The sequence below is a fragment of the Hibiscus syriacus genome, unplaced genomic scaffold (genome assembly GCF_006381635.1).
Source record: "Hibiscus syriacus cultivar Baekdansim isolate YM2019G1 unplaced genomic scaffold, ASM638163v2 tig00109972_pilon, whole genome shotgun sequence".
NCBI lineage: Eukaryota > Viridiplantae > Streptophyta > Magnoliopsida > Malvales > Malvaceae > Hibiscus > Hibiscus syriacus.
The window spans coordinates 1,419,453-1,436,848 of NW_024062543.1; the positions used below are offsets into that span (position 1 = coordinate 1,419,453).

Genomic DNA, 17,396 nt, shown 5'->3' on the forward strand with positions numbered 1-17,396 from the left:
CCTACTTTCCTCTCCATCTTCTCTTTCGCTTCTTTGTCGTTTAAACAAGAAACCAGGGGGAGTGAAGGATGGAAAGAGATGGAAGAAGAGGGAGTAGGGTTAGCATTATCAAGAGCTACTGAGCTGAGATTGAAAATCAGCAACTGCATCGTAAAAGCCGTCGCCGCCAAGCCTGTTTGCTAACAAAACCATGAAAATGGTAGCATGAATGCAGACAAAGGCCTTAATTCTCATGAAGAAGAAGAAGAAGATGAAGAAACAACCGAGAGGCTTTTGGATAATCGAGAAGCCCTTGAATCCCAACTCCTTGCTTTACAGGTTTGTTACTCTCCCCATTTTGTTAAATATTAGTTTTTTATGTTATAAACCCTAAGCCCATGAAGAAAACCCAGATTTTATTCCCATGTATGGATATGCATGCATGAGCATCTGTGAAACTAAAGAAAATTACCCATGGGATGCAATTTCAAGTCCTGATTTTTATGATATGGAACTTAAGAACAGATCTCTGGGATGAAGCCAAACTTTATATTCTTTCACAAGTCAGAAATGGCTAATGATGATTGTTTGAAATGCATAGAAATTGGTCCAGTATTTAGTCTATTGATGTTGAAAATTCAATATTAACCTAAATAAGTTCACACCTAAATTAATTTGATGTCATTGCTTACATCAATTTAGTTTTGATGTCATTGCTTACATCAATTTAATTAGGTGAAAATTAAGTATTTTTCTCATGTTTTAATTTCAATGGTTTAGATTATTTAGTGCTTATTTTAATGAGTGGTTTAGATTGTTTCTTGTAACCTATAAATACCCTACTTGTATTTGAGTTTTATCATCCAACAATCAAAGCTTAATTATAAGCATTTGAAAGCTTTCTTAAGAGTTCTTCCCTTTTGAAATTTTGTGAGATTATTCTAAAGAGTTTTTCTTCTTCTCAATCAATTAGAGTTTTTACTCTATTTTGATTCTACAATTAGTATCCGAGCCACATTTTTAAGGTCTCTTAAAATTCTGAGTATGCTCTGTGGCTGCAGTTTTTAACTGATATTCCACATCAGAAAATATATATCTTGAGTTATTGTCGGGGTTATTACAAACCTTGTGGAGCTTCTTTGTGTTTAGAGTAATTTAGTACTCTGCACGTTTGTTACTCAAGCCTGTTCGGTGTAGTCAAAGCCTTGCCGTTAAGATAGGTGATCTTCAAGTAGTTGGAGGAATCAAGAAGCTCAACAATAAAAACTACAACACGTGGACAACATGTATGGAGTCATACTTACAAGGTCAAGATCTTTGGGAGGTTGTCGATGGTGGTGAAGTTACACAACCGGCGACAGAAGATGCCAATGGAATCTTGCGAAAGTGGAAAATTAAAGCAGGCAAAACAATGTTTGCTTTAAAGACCACAATTGAAGAATAAATGTTAGAGCACATTCGGGATGCTAAAACACCAAAGGAAGCATGAGACACTTTTGTTACACTCTTTTCGAAGAGGAACGATACAAAATTGCAACTTCTCGATAATGAACTTCTATCAATGACACAACGCGACATGGCGGTTGCCCAATACTTTCACAAGGTGAAGTCAATATGTCGCGAAATTTCAGAATTACATCCGACAGATGCTATTGGGGAAGTCAGGATAAAAAGAATAATTGTCCATGGTTTGAGACTCGAATATCGAGGGTTTGTTGCCGCTGTACAGGGATGGCCGACACAGCCATCGCTTGTTGAGTTCGAAAATTTGCTTGCAGGTCAAGAAGCCATGGCCAAGCAAATGAGAGGAGTCTCGCTGAAGGGTGAAGAGGAAGTGCTCTACACCAGTAAAAGTAGAGGCACTTTTCAGCGGTATATGGCAGTGGATCTAAAAAGGATGGTGACAAGGTGAAAAATTACCAAGAAAGGGAGGCCCTCATTCAGGGGGAGCATCCAAGAATCGCGGTAATAGTAGAAAGTTCGATGGCAAGTGTTATAACTGCGGGAAGATGGGTCATATGGCAAAAGACTGTTGGACCAAGAAAAAACATGTTGAAAGTAATACTGCTACTTCTTGTTCGAAGGAGAATAGTGAATATGGTTGGGATGCTGAAGCGTTATTTGCTATGGAGGAAGAAGAATTAGCTCTCACGGTAACAACACCAGAACGGATTGACTACAAGAATGATTGGATTGTAGATTCTGGCTGCTCAAATCATATGATGGGTGACAAACAGAAGTTGCAAAACCTGTCTGAGTACAATGGAGGTCGTATGGTGGTGACAGCTGACAACTCAAGGTTATAACTCACATCGGTAAGACAATAGTTACGCCTCGATATAATACTAACCAGGTGCAACTTCAAGATGTTTACCATATCTCAGGAATGAAGAAAAATTTGCTATCTGTGGCTCAACTAACATCATCATGCCATTATGTCTTATTTGGTCCCCAAGACGTGAAGGTTTATCGTGACGTCAAAATCTCAGAAACACCAACAATAGAGGGACGACGTTTGGAATCAATTTACGTGATGTCAACAGAGTTTGCATATGTAGACAGGATAAGGAAAAATGAGACATCAGATCTATGGCACATGCGGTTAGATCACGTTAGCTATTCCAAGCTAAGTGTGATGGTGAAAAAGTCGATGCTTAAGGGGCTTCCTCAAATAGACGTGATAACAAACACAGTCTGTGCGGGATGCCAGTATGGTAAAGCACACCAATTACCATATGACGAGTCAAAGTTTAAAGCAAAAGAACAGTTGGAGTTGGTTCACTCTGATGTGTTCGGACCGGTTAAGCAACAATCAATTAGCGGTATGCGGTACATGGTAACATTCATTGATGACTTCTCCAGGTATGTGTGGTTTTCTTTATGAAAGAAAAATCTGATACTTTCTCAAAGTTTAAAGAGTTCAGAGACTCAGCTGAATGAGAAGTGGGAAAGAAGATATATTGCTTGCGTACAGACAACGGAGGAGAATATAGATCAAACGAGTTCTCTCAATACCTAAGGGAATGCCGAATACGCCATCAGTACACTTGTGCCAACACGCCACAACAGAATGGTGTAGCGGAAAGAAAAAGCCGGCATCTTGTAGAAATTTGTCGAAGTATGCTACATGCAAAGAATGTACCTGGAAGGTTTTGGGCTGAAGCAATGAGGACTGCAGCCTTTGTGATCAACAGACTTCCTCAACCAAGCCAGAGAAAGGGGTGGAAATGTTGTGATCCAATTAGTGGAAGATGCTACACGTCACGAAATGTGGTATTTGATGAAGCATCTTCTTGGCGGTCCTCAGAGAAGGAGGTGTTGTCAGATTCGAGAGAATTTGGAGACAAGCTACAACAAAAGATGGGGGAGCATGTTGTTCAACTCCAAACAAGTTCAGATGAATCAGAAGATCCAAATGGCGATGATGTCGAACAAAGAGTGACTCGGAATCCTTGGCAAACTGGCGTGTATCAACAACCAAACGAAGAAGGTGGGCCTCCACAATCTCAACTCCGAAGGTCAACAAGAATACGAAGGCCAAATCCCAAATATGCCAATGCAGCCATAATTGAATAAGCAATGGAGCCTGAGACGTTCGAAGAAGCATCGAAGAGTTCTGAGTGGATGACAGCTATGAAATAAGAGATCGATGCACTTCAGCAAAATCAAACTTGGGATATTGTACCAAAGATAAAAGATTTGAAACCCATATCTTGCAAATAAGGTTTACAAGATAAAGCGTCGTCCATATGGGTCAATCGAGAGGTACAAAGCTCGATTGGTAGCTCGTGGTTTCTCTCAACAGTATGGACTAGACTATGATGAAACATTTAATCCAGTGGCGAAACTTACAACCGTACGAGTCTTACTTGCACTTGCAGCCAACAAAGACTGGAACTTGTGGCAGATGGATGTGAAGAATGCTTTTCTTAATGGAGAACTAGATCGAGAGATCTACATGACCCAACCAATGGGTTTTCAGAGTCAATATCATCCTGAATATGTGTGTAAGCTGCGAAAAGCACTCTACGGATTGAAACAAGTACCTAGGGCGTGGTATGGTAAGATTGCTGAATTTCTAACGAAAAGTGGTTATTCAGTAACACCTGCAGATTCTAGCTTGTTTGTCAAAGCCAATGAAGGTAAGCTAGCTATCGTGCTAGTGTACGTGGATGACTTAATCATAACCGGTGATGATGAGGCAGAAATTCTTCAGACGAAGGAGAATTTATCAGTTCGTTTCCAGATGAAGGAACTTGGACAACTTAAGCACTTCCTTGATCTAGAGGTTGATCGCATACACGAAGGAATATTTCTATGTCAACAGAAATATGCTAAAGATTTGTTAAAGAGGTTTGGAATGCTCGAATGCAAGTCAACTTCAACGCCAATGGAACCAAATATCAAAATGTGTGCACATTAAGGAAAAGATTTGGAAGATGCAACAATGTATCGACAATTGGTAGGTAGTCTAATCTACTTAACCTTGACCCGACCTGACATTTCTTATGCAGTTGGTGTGATGAGTCGGTATATGCAAAGAAGCCTCATTTGGAAGCAGTTCGACGAATACTGAGATATGTGAAGAATACAATTGACTATGGTCTTTTGTACAAGAAATGTGAAGACTTCAAGTTAGTTGGTTATTGTGATGTTGATTATACAGAAGATCATGACACCAGGAGATCAACAACTGGATATGTGTTTAAGCTTGGCTCCGGAACAATTTCTTGGTGTAGCAAAAGACAACCAACGATATCATTGTCAACTACTGAAGTTGAGTATCGAGCAGCAACAATGGCAGCTCAAGAGAGTACATGGTTGATACAGTTGATGAATAATCTACATCAACCAGTAGATTATGCAATTTCGTTGTATTGTGACAAACAATCGGCAATTCGGCTGGCGGAGAATCCTGTCTTTCATGCAAGAACTAAACATGTGGAAATACATTACCACTTTGTTAGGGAAAAAGTTTTGCAAGAAGAGATTGAGATGAGGCAAATCAAGACATATGAGCAAATTGCTGACTTGTTTACAAAAAGCTTGAGTGTTGGAAAGTTTGAACATTTCCGTCGTCAGCATGGCGTGATTCAAAGAATGGAGGCTAACATTGAGGGGGTGTTGAAAATTCAATATTAGCCTAAATAAGTTCACACCTAAATTAATTTGATGTCATTGCTTACATCAATTTAGTTTTGATGTCATTGCTTACATCAATTTAGTTAGGTGAAAATTAAGTATTTTTCTCATGTTTTAATTTCAATGGTTTAGATTATTTAGTGCTTATTTTAATGAGTGATTTAGATTATTTCTTGTAACCTATAAATACCCTACTTGTATTTGAGTTTTATCATCCAACAATCAAAGGTTAATTATAAGCATTTGAAAACTTTCTTAAGAGTTCTTCCCTTTTGCAATTTTGTGAGATTATTCTAAAGAGTTTTTCTTCTTCTCAATCAATTATAGTTTTTACACTATTTTGATTCTACAATTGATTTCACCTTGATTCTTTGTTTAAGTAATACAGAAAAGAAAGAAGTTAGCTGGCTTTTCCTAATCATTCCAATTTCTGAAATTAGCATTTCCCATTTTCAAACATCATCAGCATCATAGCCATAGACATTGACTACTGTGTATCTTCAAGGAAACCCTAAAACTCAGCATTGCAAAAGTGGTTGTTACTGGGTTTCAGCCTTTCTTTAGTAAGTCACTCGGCACTTGACATTTATCGACTATGATTTTGTGACTGGTTGACCTTTTAGGATTCAGGAAATAACATTAAGAAACCAATTGCAATGTGAATAGTAGTATGGAAATCTCAGTGATGATCAAAGGCATTCTGTTTTATCATGGCTGCACCGCACCCACTGATTTGTAAGTGGAGCACTAGGTCATTGTTGAACTCAAGATATGCATAGACATTTCTGTTTGAAGTTACTTGAGGATGAATGAATTCAAAGCATTAGTTGTTAGTCTTTTCGTTTATTGGTCATACATATTGGATATTCCGATTTACCGAACCATGCTCTATATATACCTTTGCATGCATAGAAGGGTATCCCTTGAAATAGAGAGACGTTTGTGTTGATAACTTGTTTTTCTTACAAAAAAAAACGGTTTAGTAGTTTAGTTTTCTTGACTTAACAGAATCTGCAACATCAGCAAAGTTATGAAAAGGAAGTTGCCCTTGCTAAGATCTATTATAGCCGGAGAGTTGTCATGGAGAAGCTCGAAGATTATAAAGGGAAGGACATGGAAGTGATTCTCGAGGCTTCTGCTTTCTTTAGTGAAACGGTGGAGAATAATCGTGACCTCCTCCTTCCCCCATATCTGAGTCGCCCCCCACGATCCTTGGTTCTGGATAACAACTTGTCACACTTACAGTTAACATACAAGTCTTTGCCAAATGGGATTTCCACCGGCGACCCTATGAATGAAGCAAAGAACCCGAAACAACACGGCAAGCAAGACGGGTCCAAAAGCTCGGGGAAAGTATTCGGCCGCTTCATAAGTTCAGCAGTGAAGACCGTGCTTCCCCTTGTTGGTGTAATGTACATATTAAGCCTGTCCAATTTCGTGCAGACCATCGGGAAATGTAATCATGTCAAGATTTTTGGCATGAATCATCAACGTGGAACTGAAAAGAAGAATTCAAATGGTCTGTGTCCACCTGGGAAAGTCCTGGTAATGGAGGACGGAGAAGCTCGATGCTTGGTGAAAGAGAGGATTGAAGTACCATTTGAGTCGATTGTTGCCAAGCCGGATGTAAATTATGGTTGCGGATAATTTGATATACTTCCAAATGTTGTGTATAAAACTACTTGTATTGTCAATTAGTTGCGATGAAGTTTTATTAGTGGTCTTTCATTATCGGGTATTTAAATTGCAGTTGTGTCTACTTTTTTCATTACGTTTATCACACGATATTCCCCTCCGGTTTCACCCCATCCCGCCTTCTCCGCCGTCCAATCAATCCGACCCAATCTCCGCCGTCACTTCCATTCTCACCCATCATCGCTCCAAGTCTCGCTGGTCCACTGTCCTCACTCTATTCCCCTCCGGTTTCACCCCATCCCAGTTCTCCCAAATCACCCTCCAACTCAAAAATAATGCCCCTTTCCCTCCGCTTTTTCCTCTTCACCAAACAAAAATCCCTCTGTCACCACAACCTCCTCTCCTATTCCACCATAATTCACATCCTCTCTCGTACTCGATTCAAAACCCGCGTCCGGGAACTCATCCGACTCGCGATTCGGACCCCAGGTATTGAAAAGAAGCCTACTCATTTTATAATATTTGAATCGTTGTTTAAAACTTATAATGAGTGCGGTTCTGCCCCGTTTGTTTTCGATTTGTTGGTAAAATCTTGTTTGCAAATGAAAAGGCTTGATGGGTCTATTGAGACCGTTAGAATGTTAATGTCTAGAGGGATTAGCCCCCAAGTTAGTACCTGTAATGCTTTGATTTCCGAGTTTTCGAAATTTCATGGAGCAAATAAGGGCTATGAGGTTTATAAAGAGGTTTTTGGAGTCGGTAGTGCTGACAGTGACTGTAATAAGAAAAGGGTTTTTAAGGTCCGGCCAAATGTGCATACTTTTAACGCGTTGATGCTCTGTTTTTTTCACGAAGGGTTGTCGGACAAAGCGAGAGAGGTTTGGTGTGAAATGGAGAGCTTAGGATGTGCCCCAAATAGTTATAGTTATAGCATTTTAATGGAAGCTTTTTGTGAGGAAGGGAAGGTGAGAGAAGCAGAGGGTTTATGGGAGGAAATTTAAGTGAAGGGTGTGGCATACAATACAATGATCGGTGGATTATGTAAAAGTGGAGAGATTACGAGAGCTGAAGAGTTGTTCAGAGAAATGGGATTGAATGGAATAAAGGCAACTTGTGTTACCTACGAGAATCTTATTAATGGATATTGTAAAATTGCAGATATTTATTCAGCTATGTTGATATACAGGGATATGCGTAGGAAAGATTTTAGGCCGCACAGTTTAACTGTCAAACTGTTGATTAGAGGGCTTTGTGGTAAAGGTATGGTACTTAAAGCTTTTGAGATAATGAAGGCGGTGAGAGAATTTGGTGTTTGCCTGACAGGGACAAGTTACGAGCTTTTAGTAAAAGGTTTGCGAGCGGAGGGAAAGATGGAGGAAGTGATAAAGCTTCACGCAGAGATGGCGGGGAAAGGGTTCAAGCCGATTCTGGAGATATATGATGCTTTTATAGATGGTTATTTGAGACAGGGAAATGAGGAAATGGCAGCAATGTTGAGAAAGGAAGCTTTAGAGACTCAAAAAGAGGAAGTAATTAGATGTCTATCATCTTACAAGTGGAAGCAGACCTGTTTGAAAACTTATGGTAAGTTGTTCTTGAGATATGCGCTTCCTTTGTTAGATAATGATTGTCTTAGCTTTGTTGAGATTCATTTTGGATAATTCGGGTCATTTGTCGAGAGAAATTTTGGTTTCATGTAAAAGCGGATATCTTCCTACTTTGATGCTGGCCCTCTGTTATATTCAGTAATACGACAAACTGATGCAACTTGTATGTTAAATTCTTAGCAATGTGGCAATGAAGATGGAAGCAGGTCTGTGCTGCTATCGCGATTGAAGTAATAAGCAGGTATTCGCAGCTTCATGATAGATACATGGTTGTGAGAGCGTGAGGCGTTGGTTTGCATCTCTATTAGTTCTCTGGAAAGTAACATTGATGCTGAGCTTTGTTTTTTACAACAAGAACATAGAAATTTAAGCTCTTGTTTTGTTTCTGAAATTTGAAAAGATTAACTTGGAAGGGTATACAGTCCTATTCTGCCGGAGTTCCAAAGAACCAAGTATGTTCAATGGTTCATTTCCTGACATGGATCCGTAAACCGATTAAATATTCAAGCAGCTCTTTGTGCCTGGTGAAGAGAAAAGGATAGCAAGTTTCTATCTCCAGTAAAGCACTGTAGGTACCATCATTTCTTTTCTCAGTTAAGTTGGATTGAGAATTGGTTAAATATACCATATCTTTACCTGATGTATCGGCTTTTGTGATCCTCAGGGCATCTAAGCTGTAAATGCAGGCAAATCAGAGCATCCCTTCCCTGTTCGTGATGGAAAAGACCAAGCCCTTAAGCACTTCATTTTACGGTCCTAATCCGGCTCGAGTGTTTTTAGTTTTCCATCACAGCTCCACAATCAACTCCATCAAAGGATCAGCATGGTAATCTGCTCTCAAAGCATAGGATATGGTACCAGACAGAATTCTAGATTTCAATATCTTCAATGTCCAAATTGTTCACTTTAGTTTGTGATTGTGTGATTCATTGTACAATAGTGGCTCCAAAAAGCCTCTTAGTAATCTATATTTACCTTGAGATGCTACAATTATAGTGGAAAACAAACAAATTCCCAGACCTAGAGAATTACAAGGAGGGTAGTAACCAAAGATTGAGAAGAGCTGAAGCCAAAGACAGAAACCAAGTGAGAAAAGCCATGACAGCCGAGAGTTGATATCTACTGCAACACTTGGGAGCGCAAAAGGACCAGCCGGAGTTGAAAAGGAGATCCACGACACTAGCCGTGGAACATGCCGCTGCTAGAGTCAGAACCGACAAAACCTGCCATCAAAACGTATTATCAGTTTTCACTCGGTCTAATAGCTTCCAGCAAACATAAGCTTACCCAATCTCCTGCAGCTATTATGACCAATACTCCAGGCTGACGAACAGGACATCTAACCAGAACAGAGTACCCATCCACCAATGCCAATGTAAAACTCCATGGAATAACCAGCCCCATGATTGTTACCAAATAGCTGAAAATGTTAGCAGCAACAACCACCGGAACAAAAGTCCGATCATTGCTCGATCTAAAGCAACAATTACAGCAGAACAGAGTGAAATAAAAAGCAGAGACCTACCAGAAAGCAGTGTAGCTATAGAACTCGACTCCCAAAGACATGAAGAGAAGAGAAGCACAAGAAAAAAGGGTCTGTCCGAATCTCAAAGAACAGCCAACTCTAGTGCCCAAAGATCCAGGTACCCCCTCCATCGCCATTTTGCATCCAATCTGGAAATTCTGTCTCATCTTGGATGTATGGTCATTGTGTGTGTCACAGCATTCTTCCCTTTTCTTAGTTTAAATCGACCAAACCACGAATGTTCCTTCCCTTATAAAGAGAGAACAAGGAAGGTTTTTTTTTAAAGTAACCACCTTGAAGTTTGGATTTACCATACCCTGAGACTGGTACATTGTTTTAGACAAGCATGTATTGTTTGTTTCCACTACCGTTCTTATTCTACGGTCGGCAGGAAAATGGAAGCATCATGAGATGGGGCCTAAAAGCGACCACTTTCCCAACGCCAATAATATTAGGATATCCCAAAGATGGGAAAATTTCCTAATCAAAATAATGTCCATAGGACTGAAGGGACAAGGGTAAGCCAATGCTTTTAAAAGGTCGAGCTGTGGACTTTCCACCTGTAATTGCTTTATAGACTTCCTTACTAGTGGGAACTATGATGCCCATTTGCACACAAAATCAGTGTTAAGGTTAACGTTTAACATCCCCTTCTCTTACCGTTCGATCTAGTTATGTCGTGAGAACCGTTGATGAGAATACATGGATCACAGAAGTTATAGATGATTTTAACGAAAATCGTAATCAATGATAAAAACATTTGTACTAACGTCGAATATAAAGTTATTACAATTATCTGAGATTCTTAATTCATCTTCAAGTTCCCAGTAAAAGAGAAAACTCAATAAAATTTTCTGAACGAGTAAGTGCAGGAAGCATCCAATTTTCATTTGTTAGCATTATCGGTCGCTATGCCTCTATCACTGCAAAACTGACCTAGGTGCTATCACTTCCAATTATAAAACACCAATGGGTAAACTCCACCAAACCCCTTCATTTCTCCCTCTGATTACACTTGAAGCTCAGTCATTTTGGATCCCTCATACACATTCATTCCATCCTGGATTTTTTTCCTCACAGTTTCAAGATGAAAGAAACATAAGATGGTGGCACTTATAATTTATAAATGTGTTTGAATCATTGAGGAGTAGTTTGTAGAAATCGGAAAATTATTGGAGTGGAATGTGATTAAGAATAAAAGAAAGGAGGTGTATGCAATTGACAGACAATAGTAACAGATAAATGAGGGATGAGGACGTAATAGATAGATAGAGTAAGAGCAGATGAGATGGAGCAGGTGCATATGATGTGTTTCAAGTAGCTCACCTGTCATTGTATCTTCTTATTTCGTTTTACTGACGTTATTCACCACTTTTACACTACGCATTTAAAAATGGGCACACTCTTTTTTTCTTCCCTTATTGTTTTTTGAGAGTTGGAAATTGTTTGTGGGTTACAGTTTGTGAAATTCAATTTGGGCATTTAGATTCACAAAAATATGTGAAGGTAGTTATTTTAACTCTTTCGTAGATCACATTAGGTATGTTTTTTGATTTTTTTTTAAAAATGTTCGGAGTTACATATATTCCGATCAATTACGATTTTATGATGGATCACCGACATGTCCACGTAATCAACTCTTAAATATAATCACTATGATCTTAGATTTGATAACATCACCAAAAGATCCATGTATAAACAACAACGCATGGCAAAAAAAAATATGAAATACTTCTTCTTCATTAATCTGTCCTCTGCCCCTAACAAAAGTTTCAAACACCAATCGATTATTAGTTCAGCGATTATAATTCGCCACTTAAATTAAAAAAGATAAACTATCAAGTATGGATATAATACAATTATACACATCAGCATCATGTATTGAGTGAGAATGCATAATAATAAGAGCACTAGCTCAAGTTGTACAATGCCAGAAGAGTCGACATTATTAATCTTTTGTATTTACTACTATAACAATGACACAATAAGTAAATAGAAAGAAAGACGGGTGAGAGTGTGATGCCCAAAATTTAATGTCTGTGAATAAATTCACACAAGCAGATAGAAAATGAGAAGCAAAATGAATTCCCTATTACGATGTTGTCGGTGGGGAGTGCCCAAAACCCAACCCAATGCACTATAAGAACCCTTTGGTTCGGTCTGCATTTAATGGCCACTCCTTTTACCTTCTTTTTCTTCTTCTCCTCAGCCTCCTCCTTCTTCTTCTTCGATCCTCAAGCTCAGAAATTCGTGTCTCGTCAATTTCCTCATTAATTGTCCCCTCCCCACCTTTCATTAATGCCCCCCCCCCAAATTTTCCACTCTCTCCTCCTCTCCATCCAGCCGTCCACGTGTTCTCTGGGTTCTTTTCTTTTTTCTTTTTTATCTTCTGTTGAACCTCTCCGGTGACAGCAGCGCTTCTGGGTCGCCGCAGCGGAGCCGGCTCGACGAGAAAGCCGCCACGCTTGAAGCGGCTGATCTTAAAAACATGGGACTAGCCATTGATTTACTTCTTCTCGACGAGCCCCCGCCGCCGCCGGAGAACCTGACACTGGATTCCGACATTGGAAAGAAGCCTCTCCGACGAAAAAAGGGTGAAGCTTTCATTCCTCTGTAATATCTAAAAGAGAAGACCCTGGGTTTCATCATTAACGAACCAAACGGAGATGCCCTTTTGCTCCAAAGCCCTCTCCTGTACCTCCAAGGCGAAGCTGTGTTGGGCTCCGTTATCATCATCCTCTCCGCCGCTAAACTCCTCTCGAAACCGAATGAATACGACCTTTTCAACACAAAATTAAACCTTTCCTCGCGATTACTGTTCCCGACGTTCGTTCTTCTCGGCGAAGGCTCTTCCGTTATTTCCGTCACGGTGTTGTTCGGAAAAGATTGGAGAGGAGTTTCCGTCAGGGAATCGAGAGTGTTGGTGACGAAAACGGCGTCGTCGAGGCTCGGGCGGATTCTGGCCGCCATTAACGGAGTGAAAGCAGATTCCGTAGCGAAGATTCCAGCTCTACAGAGTGGGCAATTAGCGTGTGATTTCAACCAAACGTCAATGCAATCTACGTGGAAGGCATGCGAGCAAACGGGGAGTGTTCGGACATATTCGTTGTCTTCCAACTCCAACAGACACACGGCGCAGTCTTTGGGGCTATTGTTTGGTCTGGTTTTCAAGGTGTAGAGTGCAAGCGGCAGCGTTTTGATGGCAGAGTCGTCGAGGCCGTAAGGGTAAAGAGGGAGGTCGAACGGATCAGACGGTGGAAGAGAGTCGAGGTCGGTTGTCGTGGATGGTAAGTAACGTCGCCGACGACGACGACGACGACTGAAGAAGTTGAGTAGACGGATAATTAGAGGTACGAGCCGTTTTGAGATCAGACGCGAATACGTAACGATCAGAAATGCTGCGGCGACAACCACCACCATGGCGATCAACGGTGGACTGAAGTCAATCGGAAGCTTTGAAGGAGACGACGGAGAAGGAGATGGGACCCAGGCGGTGAACCCCATAATCAACGGCGGTGGTGGGTGGATTGCTTTTTACTCTCAGAGCAGGCGTTTAAGCTTATGGGGGAAGTGTTTAAAAAAAGGTTTAATCTTGAGGGTTGACTGTTTTATCTGGTCGGGAGATGGCGGGTAGACGAAAACAATTGATGAATTTAAGGCTGTCAGAGAAGTTTTTATTCTCTGCATAAAGACACATCTTGCAACCCAAAAACCATGTGTTATCTAGTCGACACGTAATAATATCTTCGAAACACAGTCAACGGCCATCAATTTAGTGGTTTATGATTATTGGATACTCGGAGATTAGATTGGGGATTTGTAGATTGGAGTATAATTTTAAAACACGACATTTTTATGTTTAATTAACAATCGGATAATCTACGATTATTGGTGGACGAGTACTATTAGCACTAATATGAATATTATTAATTTAATTTATAAAGTTTTAAAAGATTTAATATGTAATTATGAATTAATTAAAAATTTAAAGGTAGTTAAAATAAAATATTAATTATATTATTTTTTTATAATCTTTTTTTGGGTAAATTATAACAGTGACCACTTAACTATTGTTATTTTCATTTTGACCACTATTTTTAAAATTTTATCGATCATATAACTAAGCTATTTAAATGTAATTAATCAAGCCACTTGTCGTTAACAATTAACAGTCGTCATTAATAATTAACGGAAGTGATGATATGAAAAATAATAAAATTTATATAATTACACATTTAATCCTTGTTACTTACACAATCTATCAAATTGGCCTAGAATGAAATGTGGTAATTAGCCTGCAGGAAAAATAAGTTGTGAGACGTCTTGCTTGCATGTATTTATGTCCAAATTATGGCATCTTGTGTAGAGTATTTGGGTAGTAATGTTAGAATTCTCATTTAATTTAGCTTCTTAATATTGTCGGTGAAAATAAAATATTAATAGATTGAATCATTTATTAAATGCATGAAATGATTTTCGGTTAATAGGTACGAGTTCGTCTCATTAACGATGGTACTATTAATTTAATTTATAAAATTTAAAATTTAAAATACTCAGAGTATAATTAAAAGTTAGTTAAATTTTAAAAATAAATTAGTTGAAATAAAATATTAATTATATTATTTTTATAATTTTTTGGATAAATTATAACAAGGACCACCTAACTATGGCCCTTTTTCATTTTGACTACCTTTTTTGAAATTTTGTCAATAAAGTCACTAAACTATTTAAATGCATTTAATCAAGTCAGTTGACGTTAACAATTAAAGGAAGTGTTGATGTGACAGTTAATAAAATTTGTATAACTATACACTTAGTCCTTATTACTTACACAATCTATCAAATTGGTCATATTTTGAAATTAATTCAATAAAACGAATGTAGCCTTTGACATCCATCGTTTAAGGTCATTGAAGTTTATAAGCATATTATTAAGTTAATGTTGGCGATTGAAAACCGTGTTTGTTCATATATATTGTTTAATTATAAAGATTTTACAAGAATGTCAAATGTAAATAAAAAAACATACATACATAGAAACATTTTTAAATTTGTAAATATTTTGTACTTTTAAAATCATATTATTAATTTCATGCTCAAATATATGAACACAAGTAACTTTTATTAAAAATATTATCAGTGTTTGGTTGGAGGAAAATAGATTGATCAATGTAAAACATTTTCCTAATCAACAGAATTTCCTTTGCATTTTCTAGAAAATAACTTACGGTTTAATTTTCCGTAAGTCATTTTCCAAAATTTTCACTTCAAAGCATAAATACTCAAAATAATAGTATTTTATAAATTTAATATTAATATGATATTTTAGTATCATTTTTATAAAAATTACAACATAAAAATATAATATTTAATAATATAATATAATATATATTTATTATTTTAATATACTCAATTTATATAAGAATATAATACTATTATATTTTAATAATATATAATAAATTATTAATAAAGTTATATTATTAATTTCTTAAAAAATATATTATCGAATTATTAATAGTGAATACTTTTATTTATGTATTTAATATTAATATAGTCTAATAATATTATAAAAAAATTCTTAAAATATATTTATTAATAATTTTAAAATATAATATAATATTTTTTTATTTTTATAGATATTCAATATAATTTATCATATTTTTTATTTTAATAGAATATACCAGAGTTAATATTTTTATTTATAAAATTATAGAAATAATATTTTAATAATAATATTGGCATAAATAGTATTTAATAAAATTATTCTAAAATTTTTAAAATACTAATATTAAATTTTTATAATAAATAATATTATTTATTATATTTTATATTTGCAATAAATAATTTCTAAAAAATTTATCAACTAGTGAAAAATGGTTCACGCAACATTTTTCAAACACCATAAAACATTTTCCAGAAAATATAATTCATTTTACGGAAAACATTTTCTGAAAAAATGTAGTATATTTATTGTGTAGTTTATTTTTAATGGTGAAATGATCCGATAGATAAGTGGATTAAATTTTTTAACATATTAGGTTATCTTCAAAGTTATTTTGGAATTTACTATAAATGTTATAATGTAAGGAAACTCGTCACGTCGATATAACAAGTTATAAAAAAATATAATTTTTTATTAGAATTTATTATATCAAAATAAAAAGTTTAAATAAAAAATATTTTTTATTCAAACTTGTACCGTCGACGTGACAAATTTTTCCTGTACTATAACATTTGTCGTAGATCCCTAAATAACTTGTTTGATATTATATTAAGATAAATAATTAGTTTGCCTACGATATTAGGTTAATTTTACCCATTCTTAATAGCTTGGTTCCCAGATATAACACTTCATAGTGTAGTATAAGATTCCAAGTGCATTTTCTTTTTTGGTAGAAAAATATTAAATTTGTTTGGTTGCATAGAAAATATGGACTTTTCTATGCTCCAATTTTTAAATGATATCAAATGTTAATACTAATAAAAAAAATATGTCAAGTGAATTGTCAACACACATTTTTCGTCCTACTAGGATTCAAACTCCTAAAATAGGATAGAATTTTAGGATTCAAACTCCTAAGATATGATAGAATTTTGCTAGGATTCAAAAAATAGGATAGAATTTTATGATTTAAACTCCTAAAGATAGGATCCACAAGCACTATAAATAGCCATTGTAACTCACGATTGACAGACACGATTTACACACAAAACACAGAGGAAAGCACGGAAAATACAAAGGCAAAGTTGTTGTAAACGATTCGAAAAGGAAATAAAATGTAGCATTTTTTTACATTTTTCGTTCATTTCTCGCATGTGCACGTTATTTTCTTGAGATTTGGTTCGAATAACCCAAACGTGGGTTGCGCCGATGACTAAAAAAGGGTGGGATTTCGAAGTTTCGAACCTAGATCCACCCCCGAGGCGTGTTCATTTTTTAAAATATTAATTCTCCCCCTAAATCATTTTTTTCCTACTTTATTATTCTTGTATATATGCATATTACTTTCTATTAATTTTATTATATGTATATAGTTTTTTTATTAGTGTTATTATATATATATATATAATATATATTAATATATTCCTATTTTGCATGTATATATACGTATTTACTTTTGATTTTCTTTTTTTTTATTATTATTTTCTTATATAATATGCTTTTACTTTTTTATTTGTAAATCCGTCAAAGGTAAGTAATTTTGGATCATTATTTTCTTTTAATTTAACTTGTTTTTCTTAATTAAGACAACTGAAAATTACGTATACCGAAAGGGCGGTTCAAGGGTGCTAATCCTTCCTTGACCGTAACCGACTCCCGAGCCCGACATTTCTGGTAAGACGCAGATCAGGTAAGAAATAGGGTATCCGATCAACCCATTTATCTTTAAATAAATGATCGGTGGCGACTCCAATCCATATATTTCAAGTCGAAGCCCAATTCCGGGGCCCAACCGAAAGACGGTTGCGACAGCTTGGCGACTCCGCTGGGGACACAGGTAAGTGAG

The 17,396-nt window shown here is 36.7% G+C and overlaps 2 protein-coding genes and 3 pseudogenes across 2 annotated transcripts; 2 read left to right on the forward strand and 3 right to left on the reverse strand.

Annotated features, from left to right (window-relative positions):
• Positions 1-6,859, forward strand: LOC120211444 (annotated as a pseudogene).
• On the forward strand, positions 6,776-9,227 carry LOC120211439 (annotated as a pseudogene).
• The window catches only part of LOC120211441, a 19,162-nt pseudogene continuing 10,912 nt past the window's right edge, over positions 9,147-17,396 (reverse strand).
• Positions 9,264-10,040, reverse strand: LOC120211443 (CASP-like protein 5C1). The gene is made up of 3 exons (XM_039209973.1): positions 9,889-10,040; positions 9,651-9,783; positions 9,264-9,586 (listed from the first exon to the last, which is right to left on the reverse strand). Exons 1-3 carry the CDS (start codon positions 10,023-10,025, stop codon positions 9,392-9,394), a joined length of 465 nt encoding a protein of 154 aa, XP_039065904.1. The 5' UTR covers positions 10,026-10,040; the 3' UTR covers positions 9,264-9,391.
• LOC120211440 (RING-H2 finger protein ATL65-like) lies at positions 11,881-13,500 on the reverse strand. Its single transcript, XM_039209972.1, has one exon. The coding sequence runs from the start codon at positions 13,390-13,392 to the stop codon at positions 12,271-12,273; it is 1,122 nt and encodes a 373-aa protein (XP_039065903.1). The 5' UTR covers positions 13,393-13,500; the 3' UTR covers positions 11,881-12,270.

Excerpts from the sequence above, each read along its gene's own strand:
- LOC120211443 (XM_039209973.1), bottom strand. The coding sequence starts at position 10,025 with ATGGCGATGGAGGGGGTACCTGGATCTTTGGGCACTAGAGTTGGCTGT. Across the intron at positions 9,784-9,888 it reads TATAGCTACACTGCTTTCTG|CTATTTGGTAACAATCATGG; the intron begins GTAGGTCTCTGC and ends TAACATTTTCAG. Across the intron at positions 9,587-9,650 it reads TAATAGCTGCAGGAGATTGG|GTTTTGTCGGTTCTGACTCT; the intron begins GTAAGCTTATGT and ends TTTTGATGGCAG.
- LOC120211440 (XM_039209972.1), bottom strand. The coding sequence starts at position 13,392 with ATGGGGTTCACCGCCTGGGTCCCATCTCCTTCTCCGTCGTCTCCTTCA.